Below are 14093 nucleotides of genomic sequence, written 5' to 3' on the forward strand. Positions count from 1 at the left end.
GACTTGTATAAGCTGTGAGGTGCTACAAGAACAACCATATTTACCTAAGCAAAACTTGTTTTCACCATGAAACAGGCAGACATGGTAGGCCGACATATTTATCCTTCGCCCTAGTGCGCGTTTACACGGAAGAGGGCGCTCGACCATACTAATTTGGAGCATGCTTGCGGCATTGATAGGCTATGGTTGTACTAACAGCGCATTGAGGAAAACTTTTTATTTTACTCTTTCAACATAGTATTAGCCACATTTTCCTTCCAGTTACACAAACTGAATACAATACGTGGAATTATTTCGACAATAGGCTCGGCCTATCGCTTTCCTCTGATTCTCGATTAAACGCATCTATGCTAAAGTGTGCCATTAATTTTGATATTTGTGTTTATGGATGTTCCCTTAATAGGATAAAAACCTTGTGAATGACTACCTTGGCATTTCAACGCGTTTTAAAAATGCAGACGCATATCAAACGTTTGTGGTATCAAACATTTTGTGATTGCTTTAAATGTAGGCTTAGGCTATATGATTTTTGTTCTGATGAATTAGGTAGCATAGGATACCTATTACAATTGGTTGTAATAACGAATGTCCTTTTTCTGTCAAAGTGTTGGGCATTCAAAGAATTTAAAGGGATAACACTGCCAAATAGATACGACGACTAATATAATAATACCTGCATCGTTCTATGCGACGAGAACTCTGTGCCATGCACTGTAAGTTTTGGGGGGAATACTCCGCCCCCGGACCCTTTCGGTTGGCTCAGAGACAGCTCTTGCTAAACGCAAGTACCCGGATTTGTGAGTGGTTTGTAGAACTGCCAATCAAAAAGACATCCTCAGGCGTGCTGTAGCTGGAAATCAGTTGCTGTAGAGTGATTTGACGGAGGGAGACTCTTGTGGATGGACCATCACCGCGCTGTTTAGGCTGCCTGCTACACGCATGTGATGTTTCGGTGAATTTTGGAAATATACGGAGGGGAAAAAAAGACGCAAGTGAATTTTGCATGTCAGCAGCGGAGGATCGAGTCGCCGGTCAACGGCTGTTTTCCGTTTTTCATCGCTTTTTTCTGATGACATTTTAATTAAACGGAGGCATGTGGAATTGTACTAGGATTACGAATTGCCTCTCAATAGTGTGCCTGCTGTTGACGGTATGGTCGGAGGTAAGAGGGCTCTGGTTTTCAAATATTTTGCCAAATGAATTGATTGAATGTCGACAAATCATTTTCAAAAGTTGGTGGGCGTGGGCTGATTAATTTGCCCTTCGATATTGCGTATTCAGATCATATTAATCGATTATTAAATTACGCAGCCGTCAGTTGAAGCATGTGACCATGCAATTTTACCATGACAAGAGTGAAGAGTGCTACATTTTTACACCATTTTTCTGTCCAATGCGACACGTTTTGCAATATACATAAGTTAAGTTTCATTGTCTTCATTTAGCCTATATGTGGTCTTGAGCTTACACACACTGGGTACACAGTAGGAAATGCCTGGTTAAGATAAATCCACTTACCGATATGAGACATGGCTATGCCAAAGGTAGGCTATACACGATGAAACAAAAGCATGCCAATGGGGTTGCTATTTTGGGTAAATTAGCCACACCTATTTAATTTCTTATAAATAATTCCCCATCATAGAACCACACCTTTCGGTTTAGGCATGTATGTTGTCCAAACAATTGTTTTGTTTTGTGAAATATTTCTTTGCATTTTAATGTTATTTTTAGGTGGCCCAGTCCACTGGCTATTTCGAGCTGCAGTTGATAACCGTTCAGAATGTAAACGGTGAGTTATCGGACGGGGAATGCTGTGATGGCACAAGGAACTCGCAGGATCTGCGCTGTAATCGGGACGAGTGCGACACTTATTTTAAAATCTGCCTGAAGGAGTACCAAACCGAGGTCACCACTTCTGGCCCATGCATCTACGGAGATCGGTCTACTGGCGTTCTTGGTGGAAATATATTTTCTTTTAAGAATCCCAAAAATAAGAACAAAATCAACGATGCTGGCAAGATTCTTATCCCTTTCCAGTTCGCTTGGCCGGTGAGTGTCTTACTTCCCATAACCATGAATTAATGTACATGTTTATCAGTGTTTAACCTTGGCAGGTAGCCTATGTGATAGTGGGATAGTGATTCGGGTGCCATCAGTAAGTAAGTATATCTGTAGTTGCAATAAGTTATATTCCCCTCAAACGACACATTGCACGTGCGCCACAGGTAGATGTTTGTGTGCAGTTCTGTATGATACTGAAGAGACCTTACAATGTCTACTAGAATTGAGTCATTCGAAGATTGCTAATTATATTTTTTTAATGTTCATCGATTTATTGCTCACGGTTTTGTATCATTTGTTATTTGGGAGGTTTAAAGCAGTCGGTAAGCTTATCTTCAAATTATGATAAATAATTGCTGCCTTTGGGCTAGTAAGATAGTGCATATTAGGTGACTACACCCCCCCCCCCCCCTCCCCTCTCTGCGCAGCGCTCGAACAGCTTCCCCTGCTGCGTGGGTGCCAGGTGGCCCTCCAGCGCAATTGCGCGTGCATTGCCGCTAGCGTGGGGTGTGTAAGTCAAGTCAAGTGAAAACTATCAGCACATCTTTCATTGCAGGGACACATTACGTTTTTATTCAAGGGTTGCTCAATTAACATTTGAATATTTGATGAAACATGAGCTACAGACAATATGCTGTGAAATCAGCAGTAGTTGCAATTGGATGCTCAAACAATGCATGATCTTCTACTAAAATCACATTTTAAAATGAGTGAGGAGGCAAAAGTTCTTACTTGATATGGCACAGAATAGTTACTTGAGTGCAGAGCTTTCTGGAAATCTAGTCCCCTTAAGCCTTTTAAGATATTGTGATGTCCATTTTTGACTATGTTGCGGAAGACCATGTCCTCAAAGGCAACTTGTCTCAAAAGCTCAAGTAAGCCCATAGGCAACAGAAAGTGATATGTTACCAGTTCCTTATTCAACATGTATGGTGTTTCGCACCTCGCGACAGAGGTTAGCCAACCTTGTCTTTGTGGCCATGCATGCTGTCATTCTTCTAAGTGCCTTAGCTGATAGCACTGTGCTGCACCAGTGCCAGATGGCATGGCAAGCTAACTGGTGTTGTAGGTTGCCTGCTAGCAACAATGATTCAGTGTAGTATTGACTGTCAGCTCTGGCCAGCTTCCTAATCCTATCCCTTCTAGGCTGGCGAGGGCTGAATTCCACTTGTCTGTCGTTTCTTGTCAGACTGCAGCTGGTTCATATCACCCAAACCCTGCTCCTCTTTCAGTTACACAGCCAGGTCGGTCTTTATATATACACGTACACATACAAGCAAGATAACAAATTCCACCTTGTTTGTTCTAATCTGCCGAAGTGCTCTGACAGAAATGTGTCTTGGCTGACTCAAACCCTTTTATTTTTTTTTAACATTTTGGAACACATTCACAACCACACCAGGACCCCAGAATGAGTAGCAAACAGAGGGAAGGACCATACTATGTTGTTAAAGGAACCCCCAAAAAAAATATTCAAATCCACTCGTACACCCACACGCATCACTCTGTCTTACGGAAGGCTCCCTGGTTCACTTGCTCTCTGGCCCCTGCTACAGTTCCGGAAGAGAGAAGTCTCCCCTTCCTTAGGACACTAATGAAATTGCAAGTGTCTCTCTCTGCCTTTCTTCACCCCCGGGCTGCTTCTTCCGGACAACAGTTGGAAGTGAGCCCTGGTTGTAACCGCATCTGTAATGTATTTGAAATGGATATCTAGCACCTTCTTCCCTAGATCGTTTTGTGTGTGTGCGTGTGTGTGCGTGTGTGTGTGTGTGTGTGTGTGTGTGTGTGTGTGTGTGTGTGCTTTTGTCTGTATATTTGCAGGTTCAACCACAGTTTTAGAGAGATGGATGGGCAGATGCCGCATGAGACATTTACTTAAGTTTCTTTGCCTCATCCAGTAAGACCACAAGCTCTAGTTGATCAATTAGGCCTGCAATTGTTTTCAGGTAGGTTTGCCCTTCCTGACCTGGTTTGATTGAGTTTGTGTCCTTGTGAGGACGGTACAGAATGAGCAGTGCTACAGACCAATGGTTAGACTAGTTCAAAAGTCATCAAAGCATGACGCGGTGCAGGTTTTGGCACTGTATCACAAATTGATCTGGGAAGGAGCGCTGTTCTTCCGCCGGTAGCATTTCTTGAACACTCCAACAGTATTTGAAAGCTGACTGCTCGACAGCACATGGCGCAGGACCCTGAACTGACACAATGTTTGTCTGAAGAGTTCAGAGGTTTCGTTCTCTGGTAGAGTGTGGCGTGTTAGTGTTGAGTCAAATACATGCTCCTCATTGACAAGCCAACATGCTATCGATTGATTTGTTCAATCAATTTTTGGGCCAGGGAACAGCTCCTCCTCTGATTGATTATCATATTTTCTCTTCCTTTCCCTCTGTCTGTGGAAAAATCCATGTGTAAGCACATATGCTCTCTCTCTCTCTCACATGTTCACTACTTTGTTGTTGATTTAACAGGGAAGACGGTGAGACCCTTCCTTTGCACTGGTAGAGTGCAGGAGAACCGTCAGAGCGACACTCACACAACCCAAGGCCAGTTGTTGCAGCCAAGGTTAGCCACACCTGATTGGGAGCTTGCTAGGGTTGTTGCTAGGAGACCAGTTGGATAGGCCTTTAGTAAACAATTATCTACCGTTGTCGTGGCTCCCTTCCCCCTTCCGTTGTCGTGGCCCCCCTGCCTTTCTTGGTCGTGGGGCTTTTTATAGAGAGCCACTCCTGGAAGGCTCACCTGGGCCTCCCTGATTACTATATTGATTGTTTGATTAGCCAATTGCAGCTAAATGGCTACAGGGGCTCCCAGGCAAGTCATAATTGGTCATTTCCAGAGAGCAGGTGGCTATTGATTGGATTAGAAGTATCATTAGGCGCACAGTTTTGGGGTTTAAAGCAATGTATAGAATCGTACTGTCTCAAATTACCATCCCATATAGTAAGTCAAAGATTTGGCATGTCTCGTACATGATGTCTGAAACAGTATGCCAACATGACATACTGCGCTGTTAATATACCAAACCGATGTAAACCTGTCTATGCCAGTTTAAGCACATCTTTAGCAATCTGTAGTATTCACTCCGAAGTGCCAAAGGCCCCAATGCAATTTCGTAAGGAACTCCTTCCACTACCTATTTCGGGAAACTGCTCCTTCGAATACTGGGAATACCTTAACTTTAGGCTAGCTTGACCATTTTACTTGTGAATTTGAGGAATAATTTGTGAATTTGTTTGTATTTTCTGGATTAACCCTCAAGCAGCCCAAACCCGAAATACAAACAATGTGCATGTAGGCTGAACGCTATCTAAATTCTGTTTGGAATCCCACGCCTTCCTAGTGTTTGCCCTTCACAACTACAGGTTAGCTGTTTACTTTCTGAAAACAACTGAACAGCTAGCTCCTATATTTGCTGACTGGGCGAAAATGGTGAAACAGGGCTGGAATAGGCTATGCATGGCAATGAGTCAGTGGCCTCGTTAGGTTAAATGCTGGCCGGTTGTATGTGACAGTCTGGGTGAGTCCCTGGAGAGGGGAGCAGAGACTGTGTGTGTGTGTGTTCGTGTCAGACTCCATGCCGACGGGGCAGATGGGGCACACAGGCCCCGGCTACGCCGCATGTATCAAAGCTGTCCTCGTTCTCACGCCTGCGCCAGCGCACCGCCATCCTCTGATCCCACTCTTGACGAGGACAGAGAAGTGCACGCGGTGAGACCTGCTCCTCTCCAAGCCTCCTTGCTCTGCCCCCTCCATCCCAGTCTGCGCCTCCCCTCGCATCCTGCAGTGTTTTTCCTCCGCCCGTTTGTCTGTGACGCAGCATTCTGGGAGTCTTGCTCGTGTCCCCCGTTACTTCCAGTCCCAGCTGATTTGACGGTGTGCATGTTTTTCAGCGTGTGTGTACGTGCGCCCGATGCTGGTGTTGTAACGTCCAAGCACGCACACACACACACACACACACACACGCTTGCATGGCCTCTCCTCCCCTTTCCGATGTTAAATGAATTGTGTGCAGGTGCTGGAAGCTAGCGTGGTAATTAAAGAACGTCATTACACGGGCAGTTGAATTCTCACTCGACTCGACTCTTGAACCTGTTTGAAATGATAATGGGGCTCAGCTGGAGACGCAGCGCAAAGTGTCTGCTACACAGGCTGCCTGTTGATCTATATCAGTCGCTAACAGGGGAATATGATCAAGCTAATGTTTGGTTTTCATTCAGTGGCAGTCGTTTTGTATCTTACCTGAATTTAAAACGGGCTGACGCAGACCAGATGATTCATATAGCATTCACAAATGACAATTTAACTGGGTTTTGTTGAAGCTAATGACCACAGAACAATCATGTTATCCCTAGCATAGCTTTATTGAGAGAGTGAGTACAAACAAGTTACAATCTCATAGGCCCCGCCGACATAACATAAATTACTGCAGGCTCCTGACTGTCATTTTCAATGTACACCGAGAACTACCTTCCACCACACGTCGAACCCTGTTCAACTTTTGTCTCTTGTATATAATAAGCTCTCCTTGCCGCCTATTGACCAGTTGTGTTCAGGGGTGTAACTCCCTTTTTTAGTGTTCTTGCAGCCATTTTAGGGGTAACCCTGTTTCGAAGGAGTTGTTTTGTGGCATTTTTATTTGATGTGGATGTTTTAAGATCAACTGAGCATGGCTTGTCGCCGATTGGAAAAGGAACAACTGATGATCTGATATAGATTTGTATCCCTGGTGAAGAAGCTAGCCCAGCTCTAGACTGAGATGGAGCCATGGCGTGGTTCTCCTTCTGTCGCTCCTTCTCTCAAATAGACCGATTGTTGGTTTTGGATTGATCGTGTTATCTCCTGAGGCAATAAAATAACTGAAATTTAAAGGACTAATGGAAGTGTGGCCTTGCAGTTGCGTACATTTCCGTGTGTACTCTCGTAAATTGGCACACCGAGAGGCAGGGTTTGTTGTATTGTTAGTGCATGGCTAATGACCTTGTTGGCATAGTAGCGGTATGCTCAATGGGCCGTGCATGTACACACACACACACAGCGGATTGTGCGTGCCGGCCAAGTGCTCTGCGTTCAGCGCCACATCTCTTGGCACGCACTGATGGTAAACGGCCTCAGCCACGACTGATTCCCATTCCAGAGGTAAGACCTGACGAGGAGGAGGGACAGTAAAGCATCTGACTTGGGGAGGTTTAAGGTCCCCTTAAGTGTTGCTTCCCAGCCCCGGGGGGTAGAGGGAGCATCTGTGGCTAGGGACCACAATACCTCGTTGGCTCCGAGGCTCCACAATACCCTCCAGAAAGCCATTGTCTAATATGTTTTTGTCCTGTTCAAGCTTAGGGGAAACTGGCAATAGTGGCTGTAGAAATGCGAGACGCTTTAAAGGCGACTTGTTAACAGAAGGGTCATGGGTATTGTGCGAAGGGTGGGACGGTTTCTCGAAAGGGGTGTCCGATAACAAGCAAACTCATGTCAGCATCTGACACAGGGCCACGCAGGTTCTGCGCCAGAGTGTGTGGGGGTTACCCGGTAAGGGGATCGGCAGGGATGTCGGATCTCTCTGTAAGGGGGGATGGTGGTGGTGGTGGTGGTGGAGTAGTTCATGGCAAGACCCAAGGGTACAAAAGATCTTGTTGCCTCTAAGGTCGGCCTATAGACAAATGAAAATGCAGTGTTGGCATGAAGGGTGGGCGGACCTTGGGCTGCAAATGTCACAGTCGTCTTCAAAGCTCCAAGAACAGGCCAGGTCAATTTTGAACGTACATTGTCAGCAACCCGTCCCCACCCCTGCCACCGCCACCCACTACCTCAGTGTTTCTTTTGTCTTCTCTGGCAAAACGGGAGCCGCTGGGTTTCAAGGTCCCAGTTCTAACTCGATTGGGGAATCTGTGCGACTCCTGTCAGGGCAGCAGACGCGAGTGTTGCGTCGCGCCTTTCAGACCTGATTTCTCCCGGTCACTTCTCTGCAGCGCTGATGATGGATATGGGGTGTACATGTCCGCCCCCCTGGCAGAGTCCACAGCAGGGACCTTTGTGCACCCCTGGGGGGGTGGGGGGGGGAGAGGTTAGGGTTAAGGGTGCGAGGGGGGGGGGCTTGATGGATCGAGTGTTTTTTCCCTTTTTTCAACCACGTGAGTTTAGACCAGTCTAGACGCTCACGACGCACCTCCTGTTTCCCGTTCTGCCTCGACGTGGAGGCTGGGACTGCGCGAGGGAGCCCATTTCGGGAGGGACGGCGCTCATCCACACAGGATGATGCAGAGGCTACGTCCCCCCCCTTTTTCGGAGGACATGGAGGCTGGCTATCAAGGCTAATCAGAGGCTCATGAATAAGCCCTGAGGGATTACCCTCTGTGCCCCCTGAACAGAGGGAGGATGCTCTGTTTTTAAAGGGTTAAGTTAACCAAATCCACTGTGTTCACCTAGGGACCAATGAGTGCAAATTAGCCTAAAAGGGTGCAAATCACATATCACGATGCGATCCCACGCCGATCGTTGTCGACGGCGCTCCGATGATTTCCGATGACTCAATGTGTTGCGATGCATGCGTTGCAACGGGAGAGTGTAAAACGCGGTGTTCTTGGCGGCTCGCGCGGCTGGTAGATTGCTGCGCCATTGTTGGGTGCTTTAATGTGAACCCTGGGACGCCACGCAAGGCGGACTGCAACAAGCTAACAGCTGACACCACCACCTACAGCGTTGGAGTGCACTGAGAAGAATCCTGCGGATAACGTTGTGTGAAAATAAACCCGCGTGCGTCGATGAATTTTGATCAATGAATGGAGACGGAGCGATGGGATCGTTACACCCCTAATTACCATGACCTTCTTTGATCTCAACAGTAAGCAGCTGCCATCACTGTCTAGTTTTTCTAACCTATTTAGTATATCAGTGAAGTTATAGGAGGACTCAATGGGGAACCAATGCCGAGAATTGTTTTCTTTTCATGTAGTTTGACTGTGTCACATGGCCTTTCAGTTGGACCGGGAGACTCATTCCTCTCTCTACCGTCATGCCAAACTGGTTCACAGTCCTGGTGATCGGTTGGGTGTTGCCAGTCTTGGATCTCAGAAAAAAATGTCTCTCTTCAGCGTTAGCCGTGCCCTGGCGGTAGCATAAACTGGTGTTCACCCTTCTACCATACGAGACGACATGGGTGGCTTGGCTCCCTGAGTCCCACAGACTCTGGTAAAACCAAAAGCCGGGATTGACATCCCAGATTAATGAAGATTACATGTGGCGATTACGGGCCACGGGATGAATCGACGACCTTGTCTTCCTTGGAGGGCAATAAATCAGGTCCCCGTCATTGGTATTCCCCATGAGGTTGGAGGCAGGGTAGCGGTGTAGGGGGTGGTGGCGGCGGAGGGGAAGGGTGGGAGGTCACATTAGGGATGGTGGGTGGCAGCAGCTGAATATTTTTTGTTGTTGTTGTCCAAATTGAACGAGGGAAGAGGAGGTACAAAGCGATGAGTCGGCGTCGTCTGGGGGACGGCTCGTCTCCTCGAGGTGTTCTGTGGGGTTTGTGAGTGGCTGCTGGTGGTTGGGGTTAGTGACGGGGGCGGTGTGAGAAGGGAGGGAGGGAAGGGGGGAAGATTCTGCTGCCGCAGATTGTCTGCTAATGCAGAGGAAGTCTGTCTCACTTCCTGAGTAGCTGCTTCTTGTGGAAAGGACGTTTCAGGGAAACTTTCTCAAAACCTCTCACACACACACACCCACACACACAGTCTGCCTTCTTACAGCAGGGGAGGCGTATGAAAGGCCTCTACTAGCGTGCCTTGCAGTGACACGGTCACTGGAACCCTCTTTACGGGTCACCATGGCAAGGATTTGTGGGTCTCTCAAGTTGACAGTGGTTCACAGCAGGAAGGAAAAGGAACCTCATCCCCTCTCAGTTCCCAGCCAGAGCTCAGCTTGCTCTTCAAAGACCCAGCAGCACCCTCCCACTCTCCCCTTTCAGTCCAATTTAAGACCTAAGAAAGAAGGGCCGCATGTTTTCCTTGCTTGCTTTGAACAATTTTACTGTTATCTTTTTCTCTTTTTACATTTGACGTTTTGGGCAGAGGAGAGGAAAACGGACTGGGCCGAATTGTCAGTTAGTAGGATGAATGGTGCAACTGAAGGGCGTAGAGAACTAACTGTCCACACCAAAAGCAGGGTCTGTGTTCGCCTGGTTGATCTATGGGTCAGGTAGGCAATTCCACGTTCCGTTATAGGACCCTCCGTTTTCTGATCCCTCATCTGACTTTGAGCAACAACTAGCCCCCATGCCCCTAAAAACCTTCTCAGCACACAGCCCTTTAATTTAGAAACTACCCTTCAACCCTTTTCTGACCCCCCCCCCCCCCCCCCCCGCACACACACACACCCCACTCCCCCCTGGCGTGGGAACCTGCACCTGTGGCTCTCCCAGACCCTTCCCCTCCCCCCTCTGGGCTCCTCCTCCAATACCCTCCATGTCTGCTTTTAGTCTGATCCCCCCCCCACCCCTCCCTAGAGCGACAGGGTCTTAAACCAATCACCGCTCATTATCCAAGGCCACCTCCAGAGTTCCCAGTAGGAGTAACCCGGCTCGTTTTGGTACATTTCTGTTGCCCGACCTCCTGTCCGTGTGAGCACGCACCACGTTTGATGTGATCAACCACCACGCGCTCAAAATATCCACACTCCTTATTCTCCATGTCCCCTGTGATTTCCAAGGATGGCCCAGTGTAAATCCTCTAATCCTGTCGGGGAAGGCTGGGGTTTTGTCTGCGCCGGTCGGGGAAATCCAAACTACCGTGGAATCTGCTTTTGAAAACGGAAACAAGCAAAATATACGCGTCATCAAACTCGAGTGCACACTCGTAGGTTTCATGCATTTGTTGTGTACATCCTCATCCTCTTGATGTAGATGTATGTGCACCGTGTGGACACAATTGCTTGTGGTTCCACTGGGGTCCCAGACACACACATTGCCTTCAATCAATGTAGATCTCACCTAGACCCTGTGTGTGTGTGTGTGGAATGCAGTATGCCGGTGTCTCTTTGGGGACTAGGGGTGGTGGTGGTGGTGGTGGTGGTGGTGGTGGGGGGGGGGGGGGTATACATAGTAGGGGACTACGGTCTTTGTTCAGCGGCCTCCTCTTCCCTCCCCCAACGCCTTTTATCCTCCTATCCATCCATCTCTAACCATTTGGGCAGCTGTCACTTAATCCAGCTAATCACTGAGATGGGTGTGTGTGGGAAACGAGACTGGGCTGAAACCCCTCATGCGCGCGCACACAGCCGCCGTCTGCGCACACACACACACACACACACACACACACACCTGCCCGCAGTGATCCCACCGCAACTGTGTGCGAAATGTGCGTCAAACACGTTGCTGATAGAAAAAACGCAAGGGATTAAGGAGACTCACACACTTGGTAGAGCATTCTAGAACACATGCATACATGGGCTGTGACCCCCCCCCCCCATCTACAGATGCTTAGCATTCAAGACCCCTTATCAATGCGCACGCTCAGAACAGGAGAGCCTCCCTTACGCATGGACACACACACACATACACACACGCTGAGACGGGGGACAGTCGGCCCACCCGTTGTGTGTGTGTGTGTGTGTTTGTGGGAGGGAGGGAGTGTGGGGAGGGGGATGGGCAGAAAGGTCAGAAGCCGTGGGATGATCCACGTTCATGTCAAATAATCCATCTTTGGGTTGAACCGCATCTGTTGTGCGTCTGCAGCGGGACGAGCGGGGAGGGTGGTGACGGGCCCACCACACCCTGCCACAACACCAGCACTGCCACCACCGCCGGAGCCCACCAGCGCTTCAGATCCCCCCCTCCCCTCACCCCTCGGCAACCAGACACAAACCTCTTAATCCCACAACCCAGCAGCCAGCCACCCAGCCAGCCTGCAGGTTCCCCAGATCAACAACACTCACCACCGACCCCCCCCACCCCTCTTCTCTGTCCTTGTCCCCGATGACTCCAACCCTCCTTGATTCGACTCATCTTACTGAAACCACACCAGAACCATGGCCATTGGCTAGTCCCACAGTCAGGTGGTGTCAATGACAAACGTACGCTAGAGGTAACAAACGGGGGGACAACCGACCACAACAACCGACGCGGACACACAGCGGTGACGTAGAAAGCGCTATTTAGGTCAGCCGGTTGCTTAGCAGTATGCCCGGCAGCCAGCCAGCTAGATTACCAGACTGGGGTGGTTTGCCTGGGATACTACGATGACATGGTGTGGCGGGCTGGTCGTAAGCCTCCGCTTGATGTCTGCATGACTCGTGAGATTTGTTACATCAGAGGCACAGCGAAGAACTTGAGGGAGTACTCTACTATGGATGAATTATTCATGTTTCCTTCTGCTAGTATTGCGGAAATGTGTGTAGTGTGCACACATGCAAAATGTTCATTCTTTCTATGGTCTCAACTACTTCACGAGTTTACTTGATTTCATACTTGCTGAAAATGTGGAGCTGGGTTTTCTGCTCAACAGACCTAGTTGACATTAATTTCGGAGCATGGTGTAGAATTGGAGCTTGCTTTGTGCATGCAAGGCTGTTGTAAAACCATATTTACACACTCAAAATGTCTCTGATATGCAAAGTCTGATACATGCTGACTCTTGTACTTCAAGACCCTACAGCCCCTCAAACACACACACCTGCACCCTCTCTAACACACACACACACACACACACACACACACACACACACACACTAGACACCTCTGGCCATTAAGACCATCAAAGCCTGCCTCTGCATTCGTAATAACAAAGAATCCTGTCTCTGTCTCTCTGTGTGTGTCTCTCTCTCTCCTCCGTGCCCGTTTACGGTTCTCTCTCTGTAATATCCTTATTCCCCCTCTCCTTCCCTCCACCTAGCTTGTCATCATGGGGTTTCATTCATAGTGCAACCCGAGCTTCCTGTGATGTCAGGGAACCGAGTGGCATGCGAGAGGCTGTTGTGGACGTGTAATCAATACTGCAGCATCATTATACATTTCTCCCTCTCCTCCTCCTTTTCTACTTGTCTTGACCCTATTTTACCAGCTGTAGGGAGTTATTTTGGTTCTGTTGTCCGCACTTCCTGTAATCCCCCTCTCTACTTTGAAACGTGTCTAATGAAAAGGATGGTCGGATAACATTTTGACTTGACTGACCAATCTTTCGATAGGAGCGAAACCCTCACTCATTCTCTCTCTCTCTCTTTCTGTTTCTCTTCCTCCAGCGGGCGTACACTCTCATCGTGGAGGCCTGGGACTGGGACAACACCACCCGCAACAGTGAGTACAAGTGCACCCTCCCAACACTGGGCCCCAACTCCCTGCAGCGCTGTGGAGAGAGATGTGTGTGGGTAAGGGAGGTGGGTGGTTGGGTGTAAATATGTGGGGTTTTTTTGTTTGTTTTTTACTTGTACAGTCGTGAGTTAAGGGCAACGATGGGTATGAGTGGGTGCGTGCTTGTGAGACATGTTTGGCGAATATCCTTGCTGATTCATTGCTGGAAGTGCCCGGGCTTGCTGGGATCACCTGGCTGTCAGAGGCTTACTGTACTGCCCTATTCCCCAAGTCTTACCAAAAGAACGCTTGGGTTATTTCAAAAACGCTTTGCAGGAGCGAGCGTTGGGTTCAAGGACTAGCTTTGAGTTTTAGAAGCGCGGTTCTTCGTCGACTCGACCTTGCACTCTTCGTTTGGGCGGGGCCTCGAGGCGGCCGCGGCTGTTCCCCTCGCCTTAACGTCTTTTTTCGCGCCGTCCAGCGTGAGACGCGGCGGGGAGAGGACGGGGGCGCTTCTCCTGAAAGGGTCTGCCGACGCCGGGGGCGCCGTCGCTCAGCAGCTGTATCCTGTTTTGCTTTGGCTCGTCCGCTGGGCGGGCTCCTGTTGGCCTCCTTCTTCCCGTCTGAGGAACTGTTCGGGGGGGGGGGGGGGGGGGAAGAGGGTGCGCATGAAGGAATGTAACGAATGCGAGAGGAGGAGGATTGCGAAGCGCACGCGCTGTTGTGTGTGTGTGTGTGTCAACGGATGCAGCCCATGGGA

General features: G+C 48.8%; 1 protein-coding gene across 4 annotated transcripts in view; it reads left to right on the forward strand.

The window, feature by feature from the left end:
- The first annotated feature begins 891 nt into the window (after positions 1 to 891).
- Positions 892 to 14093, forward strand: part of jag2b (jagged canonical Notch ligand 2b) — a 36235-nt gene continuing 23033 nt past the window's right edge. For 2 of the 4 annotated variants that reach the window (XM_067241352.1, XM_067241354.1), the window contains exons 1-3: positions 892 to 1162; positions 1735 to 2052; positions 13285 to 13402. In XM_067241352.1, coding sequence (XP_067097453.1) covers positions 1094 to 1162; positions 1735 to 2052; positions 13285 to 13402 — 505 coding nt within the window. In that variant the 5' untranslated portion in view covers positions 892 to 1093. The remainder of the gene's footprint in view (positions 1163 to 1734; positions 2053 to 13284; positions 13403 to 14093) is intronic. The other 2 variants (XM_067241353.1, XM_067241355.1) reach the window with 1 other exon arrangement.

This window comes from Osmerus mordax, chromosome 8 (genome assembly GCF_038355195.1).
Source record: "Osmerus mordax isolate fOsmMor3 chromosome 8, fOsmMor3.pri, whole genome shotgun sequence".
Classification (NCBI taxonomy): domain Eukaryota; kingdom Metazoa; phylum Chordata; class Actinopteri; order Osmeriformes; family Osmeridae; genus Osmerus; species Osmerus mordax.